General features: G+C 45.7%; 2 protein-coding genes across 2 annotated transcripts; one reads left to right on the forward strand and one right to left on the reverse strand.

Moving 5' to 3' along the window:
• Nucleotides 1-3,666: 3,666 nt before the first annotated feature.
• Nucleotides 3,667-9,494, reverse strand: GLAREA_06002 (Cysteine proteinase; the record flags this gene model as incomplete). Its single annotated transcript, XM_008081416.1, has 8 exons — nucleotides 3,667-4,556; nucleotides 4,604-5,318; nucleotides 5,412-5,772; nucleotides 5,831-6,129; nucleotides 6,182-8,304; nucleotides 8,353-9,047; nucleotides 9,201-9,259; nucleotides 9,459-9,494. The coding sequence occupies 8 exons, from the start codon at nucleotides 9,492-9,494 to the stop codon at nucleotides 3,667-3,669; spliced, it is 5,178 nt and encodes a 1,725-aa protein (XP_008079607.1).
• Nucleotides 9,495-11,494: 2,000 nt separating this feature from the next.
• On the forward strand, nucleotides 11,495-13,327 carry GLAREA_06003 (P-loop containing nucleoside triphosphate hydrolase; the record flags this gene model as incomplete). The annotated part of the gene is made up of 1 exon (XM_008081417.1): nucleotides 11,495-13,327. One exon carries the CDS (start codon nucleotides 11,495-11,497, stop codon nucleotides 13,325-13,327), a length of 1,833 nt encoding a protein of 610 aa, XP_008079608.1.
• Between the last annotated feature and the right edge of the window lie 2,831 nt (nucleotides 13,328-16,158).

Raw genomic sequence — 16,158 nt, forward strand, 5'->3', positions numbered from 1 at the left:
CGAGTATAAAACATCTCAAGCTGGCAACGACTTAAAATTTCTGCTTTAACTACCTGGTATCAACGGATCCAAAAGTGAAATTTTGGCGATAGAGACACTTACCTTCGTACTATTTGTTATCCTGCGATCAGAAAAATGGAAACTTAACCCAAAGTCGACTAATTTGTGGAATTTCGGACTTCAACGTACTCTAGCTTATTCTCTGGCAGGACTTCTCAACTTCGGTTAGCACAAAATGCGCGTGTTGAAGACTTGTTGCTTAGAAACCCTCCTCCTCTCCCTATCCTACAAGGACTCATAATCCGCCAGGAAGTCTGCCTTAACAGATGTGGTATATGACAGCCGTATTGCATGCATCAATATGCTACATAGCCTCACTGAACAGGAAGTATGCATGGTGCTGCAATAATGCCTGTAAGTCTGCAACGGCTTTCTTGGGATCGGAAGACGGAATAATCAAGTACCTCCTTGACATGGTTCTTTCTAATTGACTGATTGAATTTAGCTAGCAGTATTGCCTGTGAAGTCACTTCATTGCTCTCAACTCTATTTGCTTGCTTTCCACAAAATATCCTTTATCGCAGATATGGCTTGTGAGTATTTCAAATATTTTCATGGAGTGAAGCTGATACTCCGTACTCCAGTATCGACCAACGACATAATAGCACTTACATTCGGCATTATGTCTACCACGATTTCTATCTTTGCAATTATGGCACTTCGTAGAGCGAACTTTCAACAGAGTATGGATTTGATTGATCTTCCTCCCCTCAATTTTAGCTTGGTGTGGGACTGAGATATTGTAGATGTTGTAAACAAACTAGATCATGGTCCAAAACGTTATGGGATGGGAAGAAGATATAGTGTTTGAAAACAGGTTGATCAAGAGGGAAGGTAGTTCATATCTTTGAGGTTCTAAGGGAATGGTTGTGCTCGTGAGAACAAAAACCAGGGACTACAATTTTGGTGATCGCTGGGCAGGAATTGCAATTGCTATGTAGTATGATGAAGACCTTTTGCTTGACATTATGTATAGAGCAACTTTGCACACGTTCATTATGTTCAACACTTCTCTTTCAAACCGTTGATGGCGATTGATGGTAGAGAATGCCAATTTCAATTACCAGCATCAAATCATTTCACTCGACGAAAAATTACACAAGTCATCAAGCGTTGAAGCCGCCAGCACTTCAACCTGCCGTTTATGCAACACCGGAACCGATTCAATCGTTCCGCACTTTACACCGCTACTTCACCCCTTCACCCCCTTATCTTTCACCACCACTCCTACACGCCAAAACCAAATTTTCGGCCCTCAAATTCCCGCATAAAACCAAGAACCACCCCGCCGGTACTGTTGCTACCACTCCCGACCCAACCCCTCGGGTCGATGGCGTTTTACGCCCGGAGCTAGCTTATTGGGGTACGACGAGCATGATCGACAACTCCAAAGTTGATGTGAACGGTAAAGAAAGGCGAGTGATAGGTGAGAAGTGTGATGGTTGCAGGGGAGAGACATGCAGGTATCTCTTGAACGAGTAAAGAAGCGGCGGGGAGCCAAACTGCCGGGTCGATGACAGGGCGTCGTACAAGCATAATCAGCAACGGGAATTGCTAAGATGGAAGGGATAAGTGAGATGTATGCAAGCCAGAGCGATGTAGCTAGTTCTCGAATGAGAAAGAAGTACCGATGGAAGTGGCGACAACCAAACGGCCGGGTTTGTGGGCGATGAGCGGGAAGTTTCCCGTTTCATCAGCTCGAAGCATAATCGACAGCGCGAAAGCCGACATAAACGGGGAAGAGAAGCGTATGATAAGTGAGAGATCTGCAGGTGTTACCTCATGAAGAAGGGATCAAGCGAAGACCAAACTGCCGGGTCAGGCGTTTCGTCAGCGCCTTCAAAACTTAGACATGATTGGGGGTTCTATTCCATGGTGGAATCTGACGAGCCTAGTTCTGAAGATGATAGGCAGAAGATATGCAGGTGTTTCATGATGGAGAAAGGATGGACGGGGACCCAAACTGTCGGGTCTGTGGAGCCAACCTTCCGGGGCGTCAAGCTGAAGATTCCCGTTTCGTCATCACAGTCAAGACACAAACGTGATAGCTTTGCAGGTCAAAATATCAGAATCCCAGGACCAGATCACTAGGTTGCAGTCAGGTTGACCAGGATAGTTTCGCAATAGGACCGAACGTAACGCAGATTGACGAGTATAGTCGATACATATTTTTGGACGGAACATTTGAAAGTTTATCCCAACGGAAAAGCCTAACACGGATAACGCGCGCAGCCACACTATCGGGTCTGCAAAGCAGGACGACACTCTTAAAGCCAACCACGTTCATCCTCAGACGGTTAGACCATGCTAACTAGGGAAAGCTCCCGCTCGACGTTTGAACCCGATAGGTAAGGAGCATGCAGGTATGATGAGGACGAAGCGGGCAACCAAATTATCGGGTCTGCAAAGAAGGCCAACGTTCGCGGTATCTTCTTACACCCATGACATCTACCATTGAATCTTGCTAACAGAACGGGAAGGCTCCCGCTTGAGGTCCAAATGTGATAGGTAAGTCGTATGCAGGAGGCGGGGAACCAAACCGTCGGGCCCGTGGCGGAGCGTTGAGCGGGTGGTTTCCCGTTTCGGAAACACAGCTATATCATCTCAGTCTTCCGGTATACAGTCTGTCCATACAAGACTGATAGATGTAACTGGTCTTGGATGAGACATGGGAATTCCATGAACCAGAGTGATGGGACTGCAAGGGAATCGACGTTGAACCGACCAAACAGCATCCACATACACCTCCGGGACATCCTCAACGAAGGCATCTCGAAAACAATAATCCGACCCAAGACCCAAATCCTCGGGTCAATTTCAACAGCGACTGCGACATGCCCTCAAACCACTCAACCAAACAAACAACCAGTACATCAAGAACCAGGCAAAAATGCAACACTATCACGCACGCATGCACATCAAATGAGGGATTTTCCATAACAGGATGGTAGTACAGCCTTAGCGACCGACGAGCTCTTCGCACACCCCCAGCACATAAATATACGTGACTGCCGTGCATAGGAAAGAATTGGAGTCTTGGACGAGTCGCACTTGCGAGGCTGTGGAAAAACACGGAGAGATATGTAAAGAACACCGAGTGTTTTCAAAATGAACAGGCATAGCAAACTCACCAAGCGATGCTCGGGCTCCTAATCACTCCCCAGTCGCAATCATATCCTCACAGCCCTAGTAAAAGCAACTCAAGAAACCCAACGAACTTTCTTTCATCTCGTCTATTCACGCTAACAAGTTCTATAGTGATAGGATACAATTCAGGCCCAAGCCTGACTTGTCCAACCAACCCCGACCAACTCAGCCAAAACCGTCGAACCGATGTATTTAGTCATGAATATAACATAAACTCCACATCTTTCATTGGGTATGCGACAGCTTCATCGTTTCTGGTCATCCATTGTATCATTCCATGAAATCATATATCACTGTGTCCTCTCATGTGGGGTAGATGTGCATCCAGTGGGTCAATAAAGCTGCTGCTGCGGGGACTTGAACGGCGACCTCGATTTCAGGAGACGTACGAAAAGCACGTGGCTGGTTGGCTCCCCTCGAGTAGATAATATTTTCTTATCATATTGCTCGACGGAATCCTCATTCCGCTTTCCATGGCTCGTCGTCAACATGAATCTCTGCAGCAGGCTCTTCATCATCATCGTCAAGTCCGGACTCCACGTGGAAGGGACCTAGCCCCTTCTCTCCAATAAGCCTGTGTTCCGCAAGTGTATGGTGCATGTCGATGATAGTGGCTTGCTGCTCGTCGGAAGCATCAGGAACTGGACACTGATCTTCGAAAGGGACACCGTCTTCCATGGGAACTGAATCATCAAAGTCTCGAAGTCTATCTTCCCTAGAAGCATCGCTAGCCGAAGAGTTCATGTTAACTTTATCGCTGGCTCCATCGTCCATTTCGTCGGAACCAGTTCCTGATACTTGGCCACGCCCATTGGCCAATCCATTGAAATTCCATTGGCTCATGTTATAGTTGGGAGGAGCAGACCCTATTGTATTGTAGTTCATGTTGTTAAAGCCCATGCCGTCTTCATCCATACTAATACCTTCATCTTCCTCAATACTGTTCATCGGTATACCATCATTCATCATTGCATCGTCAGCAAGAAGTGGTGCTGCATCTTCATCGTTTTCTTCGTGGGATTTGTAAGCAGGTAAGCTCTCCAATTGTGCGGGGGAAATTGTTGTCACTCCCGCACTAGCCGAACCATGATTTGGCCGACGGTGAGTTGCTCCTGCTCCTGTCAAGGCGCTCGACGACCCACTCAGGAAGGTATTTCCGCCGAGGCCCTGGTCTTCCCCCGAATCTCCTGTTTCTTCGTCTTGTGAATCTTGATGATTATCATAAGCATCTATGATCTGTTTCAACTTTGGACCACCAAGTGGTTCACTTGATCGCCGACGGTAAAAGAGTAGATATGCTGCCTGCGTGACGACTGAGTTGGGGTTATTCGTTTTGGTGACAGACGAATCTGTGAGCCGTTAGCATTTTCTAGTCGATAAGTCTCAGAGCACCTACCATTATACTCGTACCAGTCCCCATCAACATAGCTCTTTGCAAAGGCCGTATAGTGCCCGCCGCCAAGTCCACCCCAATGATCGTCAACCGCAATCAAATCATAAATCTCCTGCTTGCCGTCTTGAGTTTCAATAACCCGCGAGGTAAGATCCAGACCTTCAACTGGAAAGTTAACCATCACATCAAGCTTATCGCGTCGCATGGCACTAGAACTGAATCGTTTGAGGTGCATTATAAGAATGTCAGGCGTTCTCCACAACTCGAATTTCTTGCTTGCTCGCCGATGCTCTTTGCATCGTGGACAGTACCAAGTGTCCATCTCCGACAATATCTCCTCCTTGCCAAATTCATTCAGGCAATCTTCCAACGTAATGCCATTCTTCCTTCTGGTTTGACGGGCTGCTTTCTTGGCCTCCAATTCAGGATCCGGTAAGGTGGGGATACTACTGGTAGTATCGCAGCCTCTCATTGTATCCCCAGGAGTCCCATCGAACAAAGCTTCCCAAGCGTCAGGGTGCCAATCAACGACTATTCCTTCTCCCAGTCGAACAAGCGGGCCTTGATCTTTGGTTGGAGCTTCTTCGAGGTCACTATCGACATCAGGTGATTTTATATCCTGCTGGTTGGTCTTCTTTGAGTAAGTCTTCTTGTTACGATGTGCGCGACGTTTGTTAAAGCTTACTCTGACCCCACCAACTGAACGGACAGGAAGAGCCTAGCCTTGGGTCAGAACGCCTGAAAACAGATTTATGAAAAGAATTTAAGGGCAGGAATAGTGATTCGACATTATAAGACGGATGGTACTTACTCTGGTAGGTTGAGGGCGCGCAAGCTCGTCCTCATCACTTGATTCTTCATTCATCCGAGTCTGATTTGACTGCACATCGCTGCGAAAGCTGTTGTCCTCAATACTGCTTTCAGAGTTCCCTCGCGGGCTGTCGAGCTCGAACTCTTCGGAACCGTTGTCTGAAGCTGACTTCACCTTAGGAAGACGATCGCTCAGTGGAGAGTAACTCTTGTCATCGTCAACACAATTCCAGCCAGAAGGTATCATCTCCTTATCGGCTGCAAAGTGACCCAAGCTGAACATGTTTTGAAGACGTGGATTCAAATGAGAACTAGGGTCAAGGAGCTTGGGCCGCCTCTTGTTAAACGCTCGGAGGGGTGTGCTGCATGAGAGTTAGCAACAGAGTATAGCGATAGCATCAAAGCACATGTGGTACATACAATTGTTTATCGGCCTCTGACGAGGTTGAATTATCTGTACCATTGGTAGCTTTTACCGAAGTTGCACTAGCATCCTTCATGGCAACATCTACCAACTCATCTTCGCCGTCAATAGAGCTCGCCACTACTTTACCATCCCCAGAAGAATCCGCGTCAGAGCCTGTAGTAAGTACAATATCAGAAGCGACACTGTCCGATACACTGGCATCTGTTGATTCGTCTTCCTGAAATTCAGTCGAGGTACTAAATGTAGCGACTTTCTCAAGAATTTTCCTCTTGATGCTTTCGAGATCCCGTGCCTATCAACAAGTTAGCAAAATTGATAAGAAGTATTTCTTGATGCAAACAAACCTCTTTGGGATTTAAGACGATAAAATGTGGGGCAGGTGTGAGAACCCATGCTTTCTTGAAGCGGTTGAGACGTTCTGGATTCGGTCGTCGATGGAACACGGGTACGAGCATTTTCTCAGCCATCGGATCATCCCAGCTGGGCACGTCGTCATCTTCGGAGTCGTTGTTTCCAAAGTTCATGTGAGACTTGACTCTTTTAACTCGTCGTGGAGGCCAATTCGTTGGCTTGTCCTCGATCTCGTAGACCACCAAAACATCGTTACTTGAGATCTCCTCGGAAGCTACTTGTTTGTCCTTGAATATCTTGTAGAACTTGCTCTTGAACTCCTCTGCCGCGAATAATCTCTCAGGAGGTACACCTACTCTCTTGCTGATAAATTGCTTCATTGCGAAAATAGTGCCTTGCTTGTCCATGTCGATTGAGATAGTTACGGGAGGGTCATTCAATGGAAAATAGAAGGCATTGTGTTGCCATGAGTTTTCAATTGGTAGTTGCAAAGTCAGGTTGTTGAAGGGGTCGAACGTAATGCTAACTTTGGAACATTCTGGGCAAACTAGGGTCGACTTGTACATGCCAGTGAACAAGTCTGCTATGACGGAGTCGTCCCGCAACTTCGTAATCTCCCAAACCTTCGCAGCCATCTCTCGAATGAGATCTGGATTGTTGATCATTTCATCTGTAGAATCGGGTTTCTCAATGTACGGTTTCTTCTTGACACGACTTAAATCTTCTTGGAGACCGTCCAGGAGAAATCCAAGAAATTCTTGGGAATCTTGTTGACCATATCCGGAGAAAGAAGGGGCGTATTTTCCGATAGTCGTTTTGAATTGACGAGGCGCAGTTGAAGCTGGGACAGGCTCTTTGTACATTTCCTCCAACAGACGCTGATATGCGAGCGCGACGTTACCGTGATTTCCCAGTGGATTATCGTAATTGAGTTCTTTCTTGGCGGTGCCACTTAGAAAATATTTTGTCAGCTCCTCCACACTGCGAACACACTGGAGCGCAGAGTTCATGTAACATGTGTTTCCCAAATTGCTCAAACCGACTGTTCCGAGTGTTCTACCGCTTTTCTGCGTTCTTCCCCGTGTCATGGGACCTGATGGTCCTGGGCTATTTCGACCACTCGTCGGTGCGCTCTGAGACACGCCACTGCGGGTCATAGCCGTGGAAGTTAATGTAGATCCTTTCGAGGTATGTGTAGAAACAAAAGATTGGTTATCAACTTGCTCGTCAATGACAATTGACTGATCCTCTCCTAAACCAACAACAGCTAAACTGATGCTACCGTTGTAGTTGGTATCTGCGCTGACATCACGTTGTTCAACCAGTTCTCTGCCGTTGCCATTAGGAAGCTTAAGGAACGTGGTGACATCGAGCAATAGATGGTTCCAGGAATCCTGAGGCTGGCGATTAGGAAGAGAATTGGCGGAAGTGGGTGAGCCCGGTCGAGATGATGGCGGAGTAGCACTATCTGGAGCTGAAGTGGATGGATTGGCAGCTGGAAGTAGCCTTGGTACCCGCCAAATCCTGACTTTTTTGGTTTTCTCTATACTAGCCTTCTCCTTGATTTTCTCCAAGAAATCGACATATTTGTTAGATGTGCTACAAACAAATATTGGCGTTCCTGGGTTGGATGTTTTGAGGATTTGTGGGATGTGGATTGGATTGTTCTCCCCCCATAACCTATGGACCCTAAAGACCGGAGGATTGATTTCGTAAACTACGTTGGGAATGCCATTTTTGTCTGGGTTGGTATTATGCGCAACTCGAACTATGGGAATTGAACCCGGCATGATGCCATACCATTCAACAATAAGATCCCAGGCGTCCTTGGGAAACAGCTCGAGGCTCTCAAAAGCTCCTGGCTTAAGCTGGACAAAGTCGTTGCCATCAGCGTCCTTTATGATTTGTTGGATAAGGTCCGAATTGTCCACAGGTCCAATCTCTCCCTCTGGTTGGATCTTGCTGTTCTGTCTCGACTCTGTGCCTCTCTCCATGACACGTTTGAGCCATCGTTTGGAGACTAAGTACGCCTGATCCCCATCTTGTAGCGCGGATTCTCTGCTAGCTTCTGCGATGGCTGTGACGGTTTTTATTTGGGCGTCAATAGGCGGCACCTCTATTTGATAAAATTAGCGCTGGTGATTCCGTCAGAATATACACATACCGGTCTCAGATTTGAGTTTTGCTTCAGTATTCGGGGACTTTGGCTCAGATTTGAGAGGGGTCTCATCTGCAGCTTTCGCCTGAGTCGATGTCCGAACTGCAGATGCATTCTCTGAAGCTTCTACGCCGTTAGACGGTTCCACATCGGAAACATTGGTCATTTCAACATCTGGCTTAGTCGTCGCTATCTCAGATGGATCCTCCAAATCCGATGCCCTTCTCTTCAACGGTGAAGACGACCTCTGCGAGTTTTCAGCAGCCCCGCCCATTATCGTCTTTCTAGCAAAGTTTCCTACAGGCGATAGACTCCTATGGCTGTTTGTCGGGGCAAGTGATGAACCTCGCTGAGATGCGGCTGATGTGTCTGCGCCTCTCTCGCTCTCAATGGAGAGACCAGCGTATGCCGCACTGGGTGAACTCGCGGTAGACGAACTATAGTCGGCTCCTGAGAAAGATGGTGTTTGTAAGTATGAGGGTATCGGAGGAAGAGGAAGAGCTGGGTCAGAATCGGGGCTTTCGAAGAGGGGAGGGTCGTCTGGGTCTGAAGCCCGCGCAACTTCCACGGAAGCCAAGGGGATATCGCGGTCGTGATTGGTATCCTGCTCCGGGATAGGCGGTGGGGAGAGCTTTCTTTTCTTTGTAAAGATTGCCGTCGTGAATGCGAGCTGCCTCTGCAGCTCTAGTTGTGCAGCGTGGCTTGGAGAGTGAGGGTAGAAGTTTCGTCCCGAGTTCGTCAGCGGAGATTGGTGAACGGATTCAGAGAGGTGATTGAAGGGTTATTTCGAGGTGATCAGAGATCAGATATGACCACATCGAGCTCGAGTCGGTGTAGAGATGCCAATGCCGTACGGGAGAAAGGAGATGATGTCGGTAATGCCGTTTGAACTTTGGTGGGGAGATATCCAGTTCTGCAGAATATTTAGTGTTGCTCCTGCCTAAGGTCCAAGCGAGACGCGCGACGGAGTTGGTCTTTTGTTGTATATTCGACAACGATAATTGTAAAGTGATACGAAGGTTTCGTGGTAAATTTCTAGACCAGGTAATGTTTGATGAATTGTTGGTGGACTATGTGAATCGATCAAAGGCCAGGGATGGAAGATTTCATACAAGGCTGGGTCTGTATTTAGAGTTTGATGTGATCATTGACTATCTTTGATTCCAAAAATGCATAGCGAAAAGTTGATGCCCCAGAGCATTGGAGAGAGACCGAAATTAAATTAAAATCGCGAAAACCTTAGTAATGCGTATATTTTAAACTCCCAACTTACAATTCACTAATATACCTTATATTTTCCCTCTACTCGAATCTCTTTACTCGGAACTACAGTAAGAGAGTCGAGTTTGGGCACGGGCCGTACGCGGGCCGAGCCCCGTACCCACACTATACCAATTGATGGTACGGAGTACATTAAACACAACGTATATTGTTTGTCTTTGATTCACAGTCAGCTGGTTTGAATCACTCATAATGATTTCTATATGTACAACTACTGAGCCTTGGTGTAATCAATCATTTCGGTTGTTTTAAACATTCAAACAATCGTGGTAGAAGCTTTTTTGCAGTCACGTGATGAAAGCAATACCTTACCCACAGTATATAAAAATACTTACTCATTCAACTACAAGAAGACAAGTATGCAAGGCATACACTTCGATATACATAACTGAGTGTATCGTTGAAAAGGAAAATAGAATAGCTCATAACATACAGAAAGTTTTTTGATCACGTGGCCAGCATTATTTCGCCTTGGGTCCACGGGTCTTGGTAACCCATCCGGTCCTGACGACTCAAGATTGCTTCCAGTCTCCCAAACCATCGCAAGTGCGAAACACCCGTGTACACATAACATACCAAAGCTTACTTAGGTATAAATTGAGCCTATTGTTACCTAAGGGCTATCCTGGGCTAAGGAAGTTCTCTACAGTTGGCTCCCTACAGGCCACAAGCAGCATCAGTTACATTCCAATGGTCCAGCATTGACAGGTGCTCAAGCAACGGTCGAAAAGGCAAGCTTCTACGAAGCAGACGTGCAACTGCTGATATATGTTTTCGTTCTTGATTTAAGCAAGAATACGAAAATATGCTTATTACCTTGATCTCTTTGTCAATGATCGGAATTATCAGCTGAGTAGAATACCTGCGATTACATCGTCTTACTGCTTGCCATGGCTAATAGCATTAAACTTCTGACATATGTATCGATATAAGCTTATCGTATTCTAGTCCATTCATCGTCGGCAACTCAGGGGGCCTAAATTGCAAACGGTTCACAGAAAAAGTACACTTTCTGCATCCCCAAACAACCATACATACTTCTACTATTCCGTACAATACGACCATATAAACCACTCATGACGTGGCGGTCAGCCAGCCTCTTTAGAATTTCCAATGCACAAAGGCACAGCCCTCGTGGAGTGGCTGACGACAGAGCCAATGATCTCTACGACTTCGCTTACTGTACAAGAAGACAAGTACCTCCAATGTAATCGCACATCAGTCTAGACCAAATCACCATGCAAACGCACACAATGGCATATCATCCTCCACACTTTTCAGTCCAATCACGGAGTAGGCGTCTCGGTGAAGCACCACAGCTTTATAGAGACACGCTTATCCTGCATCGTTGAGGACGGCTTGCTACGTTTCCCGACCCCAGATTTGGCATGTCTGCAATGACATTGGCCACAATTCATTCTCGGTATATGCAGACGACCAGATAACCTTTTAAGTCTACAGTACCTATCGCACAGCCTTTTTTGGCCTGCCGGAATTGTCACCGGTGAGTCAGGTAAGCGTGAACGATCCAGGCTGCAGCAACCTAAGCTAGGCCTCTGACTGCCCGGTGTCGTTCGTGGGTTAGTTCCGTTTCTAGCTAGTTATCATGTCTCTCATTACTTCATAAGACATCAGGTCAGACCGATTTACTTCAACTTTTTTACTCATATTTTGTTTCCATTTCACGACTATTTTAGTGGTTAGAAACCAGTCGCTAATAAATCTCGTTTGTCGTTTGTCACAATTTACCCCCCAACTTTGGACGATTGTTCGTCACGGGTCTGAAATATATAAAACATATATTTTGTCGAGACGGATCACAAAGATGAATTCTTGCGATACGCAATTCAGATCGAATTCGGCACCAATGGCTTCAATACCTGAAGGTCCACCGGCTCCAGCCTTTACTGGTGTGAGCGGCCTTAACCCACAAACTGCTCTGCTGGACGCATTCTTTCCAGGATTCTCCCTCATCTCAACAGGTTTACTTAAATATACCAAAATCGACCTCTCACTCTACCTACCAATGGTTCTAGCAACAGGAGCTGTCATCTTTTCCTGGCGATACCTCTACGATTGGACGTGGGAACTAATCGACAAATATGCCATGTCATCCGCCGATATCCGCATAGATGATGAAATGTACAATATGCTTATGGGATGGATTGCCAATCAGAACTTTGCAAAAAGCTCGCGCAAATTTGTTGCCAATACCAATCTCAATAGTCGCATGTGGTATCTTTGGCGCGACGATGAGGATGAAGAGGATGAAGATGATGATGAGATCATCGACTTCGACAAAGACTCGAATCCAGTAGCGAAAATTGGTGGGAAACAAGAGAAGAAAGTGCGATTTACGCCATCTTTTGGCACTCATTACTTTTGGTACAAAGGAAAGCTGCTTCAATTTCGAAGAATAAAAGATGAGCGGCAGCAATCCTATGGATCGCTTAGCGAGAGGGAAGAGGTATCCGTCGCTTGTTTTGGGAGGGATCCGAGCATTCTGAAAACGTTACTGGATGAGTGCCGTACTCTGTTTTTGAAATCCGATGAAAGTCGGACAGTAATTTATCGTGGAAATTTGAAATCAACCGGCGGAGCAAGCGAGCCTCAATGGACTCGATGTATCTCCAGAGTTTCGAGACCTTTCTCGACAGTCGTATTAGACGAGAGTGTCAAGCAGAAACTTCTCGATGACATGAGAGATTATCTACATCCATACACTCGCCGCTGGTACTCAAATCGAGGCATTCCATACCGTCGAGGATACCTCCTCTATGGCCCACCAGGCACAGGCAAATCCTCACTCAGCTTCGCAATAGCCGGCTACTTCAAACTCAAAATCTACATCGTCTCCCTCAACTCTCCCTCCATGGACGAAGAACACCTCTCCACCCTCTTCGCCGACCTCCCCAAACAATGTGTCGTCCTCCTCGAAGACATCGACACCGCCGGTCTAACACACACCCGCGAAGACCCTTCCTCCTCTGATAAACCAACAACCACCACCCTTCCTGGAAACACACTCATATCCTCGCTCACCCCTCCAGCGTCCCGACCAGGCCGGATCTCTCTCTCCGCATTACTCAACATCATCGACGGCGTAGCCAGCCAAGAAGGCCGCGTCCTAATCATGACGACGAACCACAAAGACAAGCTCGACGAAGCCCTCATCCGACCCGGTCGCGTGGACATGACGGTCGAATTCAATCTCGCGTCTACATCCATGCTCTCCACTATCTTCCGCGGCATTTACGCCACGCTCGAAGGCGACATCCCTGATCACCCTACCTCTGATCTCATTCGCACACCTTCATCTTCCAAAGATAGCGAAATCGAGGAGTTGCGTCTCCGTAATGAGTTTCTGGCGAAACGCAAGAGGGATGAGGAGGAGGTGGAGAGACTGGCAGAAGAATTTGCGAGTAAGATTCCAAGTGGGACGTTTAGTCCTGCAGAGGTGCAGGGGTATCTTTTGAAGCATAAGAGGGAGCCTGAAGTAGCGGTTAGGGGGGCGGAGGAGTGGGTTGTCGAGACGAAGAGGTTGAAGGAGAGGGTTAGGGAGAGGGAGATGAGAGAGGAGAACGAAAGAGCGAAGGCGGAAAAGGAGGCGGCGGAGAAAAAGGAGAAGGAAGATGCTGAGGAAAAAGCTAAAGAGGAGGGGGAGAAGGGAGAGACAAAGAACGTTGAGAAAAGCGATTAGGTTTTGGATACCCTGGGTTGTGATTTTGTGCAAGATTTGTTTAAGAGATGTAGAAGTCTAGATTTATCTTTGTAGCACACGACTCTCATACAGAAGCTAAGATAAACGATAAATATAAATAAAATTTTATGAATAAACTCATAATTCTTATGCTAATTCCATCACGAAATTCAAAAGTAGAAGAATAAACAGTGATTTTACAACTGCTGGATATACGCTCGAGGAAATAAATAGCTTCTCAAACATTGCAAACCTGTCTAATCTTACAAAAACACATTATATTAGAAGACTTTTAAATCAAATTTTCAACTTCAAGTGGACGAGATTCTCTCGTATTGACTTTCTAAATCTTTACTACTTTCTTACAAAACAACGTAACCAGAAAAGTCTTAATACTATTAATTGAACGCATAATATTCAGACCTGAGATAACTGAATAAGGCACAAAGTGGAAATTAGGATGAGACTTAGTGTGCAAGTTTTAGGACAATTGAATAAGTGAGAAGTAAGTAAATAACATGCTATTTGAGCGTATGTTCCAAAAATGAAACAATATAAATTTTATAACGTCAACGATTGAGGAGTGATTGAAATAAACGCATAGAGCTTCGTTTAGTTAAACATAATTCTACGTATATAATATTCTATAAATTCGTTCGCGTTTCATTTTCTATACTGCGTCGCGTATTATCTTCAGATATTGAGACTACGTTTTGAATATTTGTCAGATGTGAAGCTTTTATGATAATAGCGACCGATCCAATGACTTTGCCTACTCACGGCCTAAGAACTCCGGGATCAAAAAAGCTTGTTCGTATTTTATAACTGCGTTTTGACGACTTCATGGCCAAAGAACGGACAAAAGCACAGTAAAGTACCGACGGATAACTGGAAGCATCGCCTCCTAGATCCCTAGCACTTATGAAGTCTACCCGTTTCTCCAGGGGTCTAATGTTCTTTGATTCTAGATGCGAAGTTAAGATTCGCTTTGATCTCTCCATTTCGGCAGTGATGATGTCGTATTGTATAACTGCGTTTTGGCGACTTCACGTCCACAGAGCGGACAAAAGCACAATAAAGTACAGACAGGTAACTAAAGGTATCACCTCCCAGTTCTTTAGCTTTGTGAATTCTAATCTGTTCTCCAGTCATCTAATACTCTTTGATTCTGGATGCGAAGTTAAGCTTTGTGTTCATTTCTCGATTTCGACGCTGATCTTACGCCTTTATTAGTCAATAATGAAAGGAGGTTCCAGAAAGTGGAATTGACTCCTGGAAAACTAGAGATTTCCGCTTGTAATTGAATAGAACTACATATGTGTTTTTCCTGTTGTAGTTGAGTAGAGCAGAGGGTGACTGAAAATGGAGACATAGACGTATATCTAAGAATGCGAATAAGGCGACTGTTGACAGGTTTTATACTATCCTCCACTTCAATCATTAGATTCAATCAACTAAACTCAACTCAACTCCTTATTTGCTACCCGTTTCCAATTGTGTCTTCGGACGGAATTCTTAGGTCATGTGAAAGTATTGGGGTTTGCTAACAACTCATTTGGGAGATGCGGCAAACGTTTGTTTAACTTCAATCAAATGTCAAGATCCAAGTACATTCAAAATTACGACAGCATCTGGATTTATAATCTTAGCTCGTGTTCAATAGAAGATGGAATCTAGGTATATATCACCTTCTAGTATAAAAAGCGTACGTGGAGCTTACAAAATACTAATTTGAAAAATCTGATAATCGCCCCCGCAATTTGAAAATTGACAGTAACGCTAATCAATTAAGTATAAGTCCAAGAGGGGACGTGTTCAATAATTCAATCCTAGTATTGGGAATAGTAATCCAAAGTACCTATCTACCCACCTTAACAAATTCCATACCTAGAAAGTACCATCGTACCTCCTCATCACTCCTCACCACCCTTTTCCCCCTCCATCATCAGCAAATTCTTCTTTGAACTCAACTTCACTTCATCCAAATCTATCTCCTCTCAGGAAATTTGTCCCCTTCAAACCCCACTCTCAAAAATTCCCATCCACCACAAACACCTCTGCTCAACCCACCTACCTTCAATTCTGCAAACGAGGCAATTTTCAACGCCCAATGCAACGTCCCTCCGCAATCCTCGGTTAATTCCCCACCGAATCTTAAACCGAGCCGTGTACACCTCTCCCTTCATCTTCCCGTACATTTAAATACCCCAACCCAATCTCCCACACCCCAAATTAATTCAAAATGAAATTTCGGATACCTCGTAAACAACGGGTCACTCCAAAACACGCCTTGTTGAGAACCTCAACACCCCAAATCTATCTACTAGCGTCGTGGCGCTCAACGCAGAACGCCACGAGTCTAGATCGACAAGACGGACCTCGCTTAGCTTAGGGGGGCGGCCGAGGAAGACCCTTAAACGGGTCGACGAAGGGGTTCGATGGGGAGGGAGGTGCATGGTTAGAAGTATCGGAGGCGGGATAGGGAGCTAAAAATTAGGTTGGAGAATCGGGGAAATTGGGAGATGGGGTGGAGGTTAAGTTGACGTCGGGGTTATAGTCTGAGGTTGATGCATTTTCTGTGGTAGAATGTGTATATTTGTACAGAGACTTTTCTCTCAATCGTTTATTCTCAATTCTTATTTTAAAACTCACAATTCATCACTGACTGAATCTCTCAGTCTCTCATCCTTCTCATTCTCCTTCTCCTCCATCTTCCATCCCATTAACGCCAACCCTCCAAAGGGTCCTCCAAACCCCAACAGCCTAAACTCCCAAAAGCAGTGTAACCAAAGGTTTTCTTCCACCACCCAAAAACCTTTACTTTTATCCCT

This window comes from Glarea lozoyensis, assembly GCF_000409485.1.
Source record: "Glarea lozoyensis ATCC 20868 chromosome Unknown GLAREA15, whole genome shotgun sequence".
NCBI classification, from domain to species: Eukaryota; Fungi; Ascomycota; class Leotiomycetes; order Helotiales; family Helotiaceae; genus Glarea; species Glarea lozoyensis.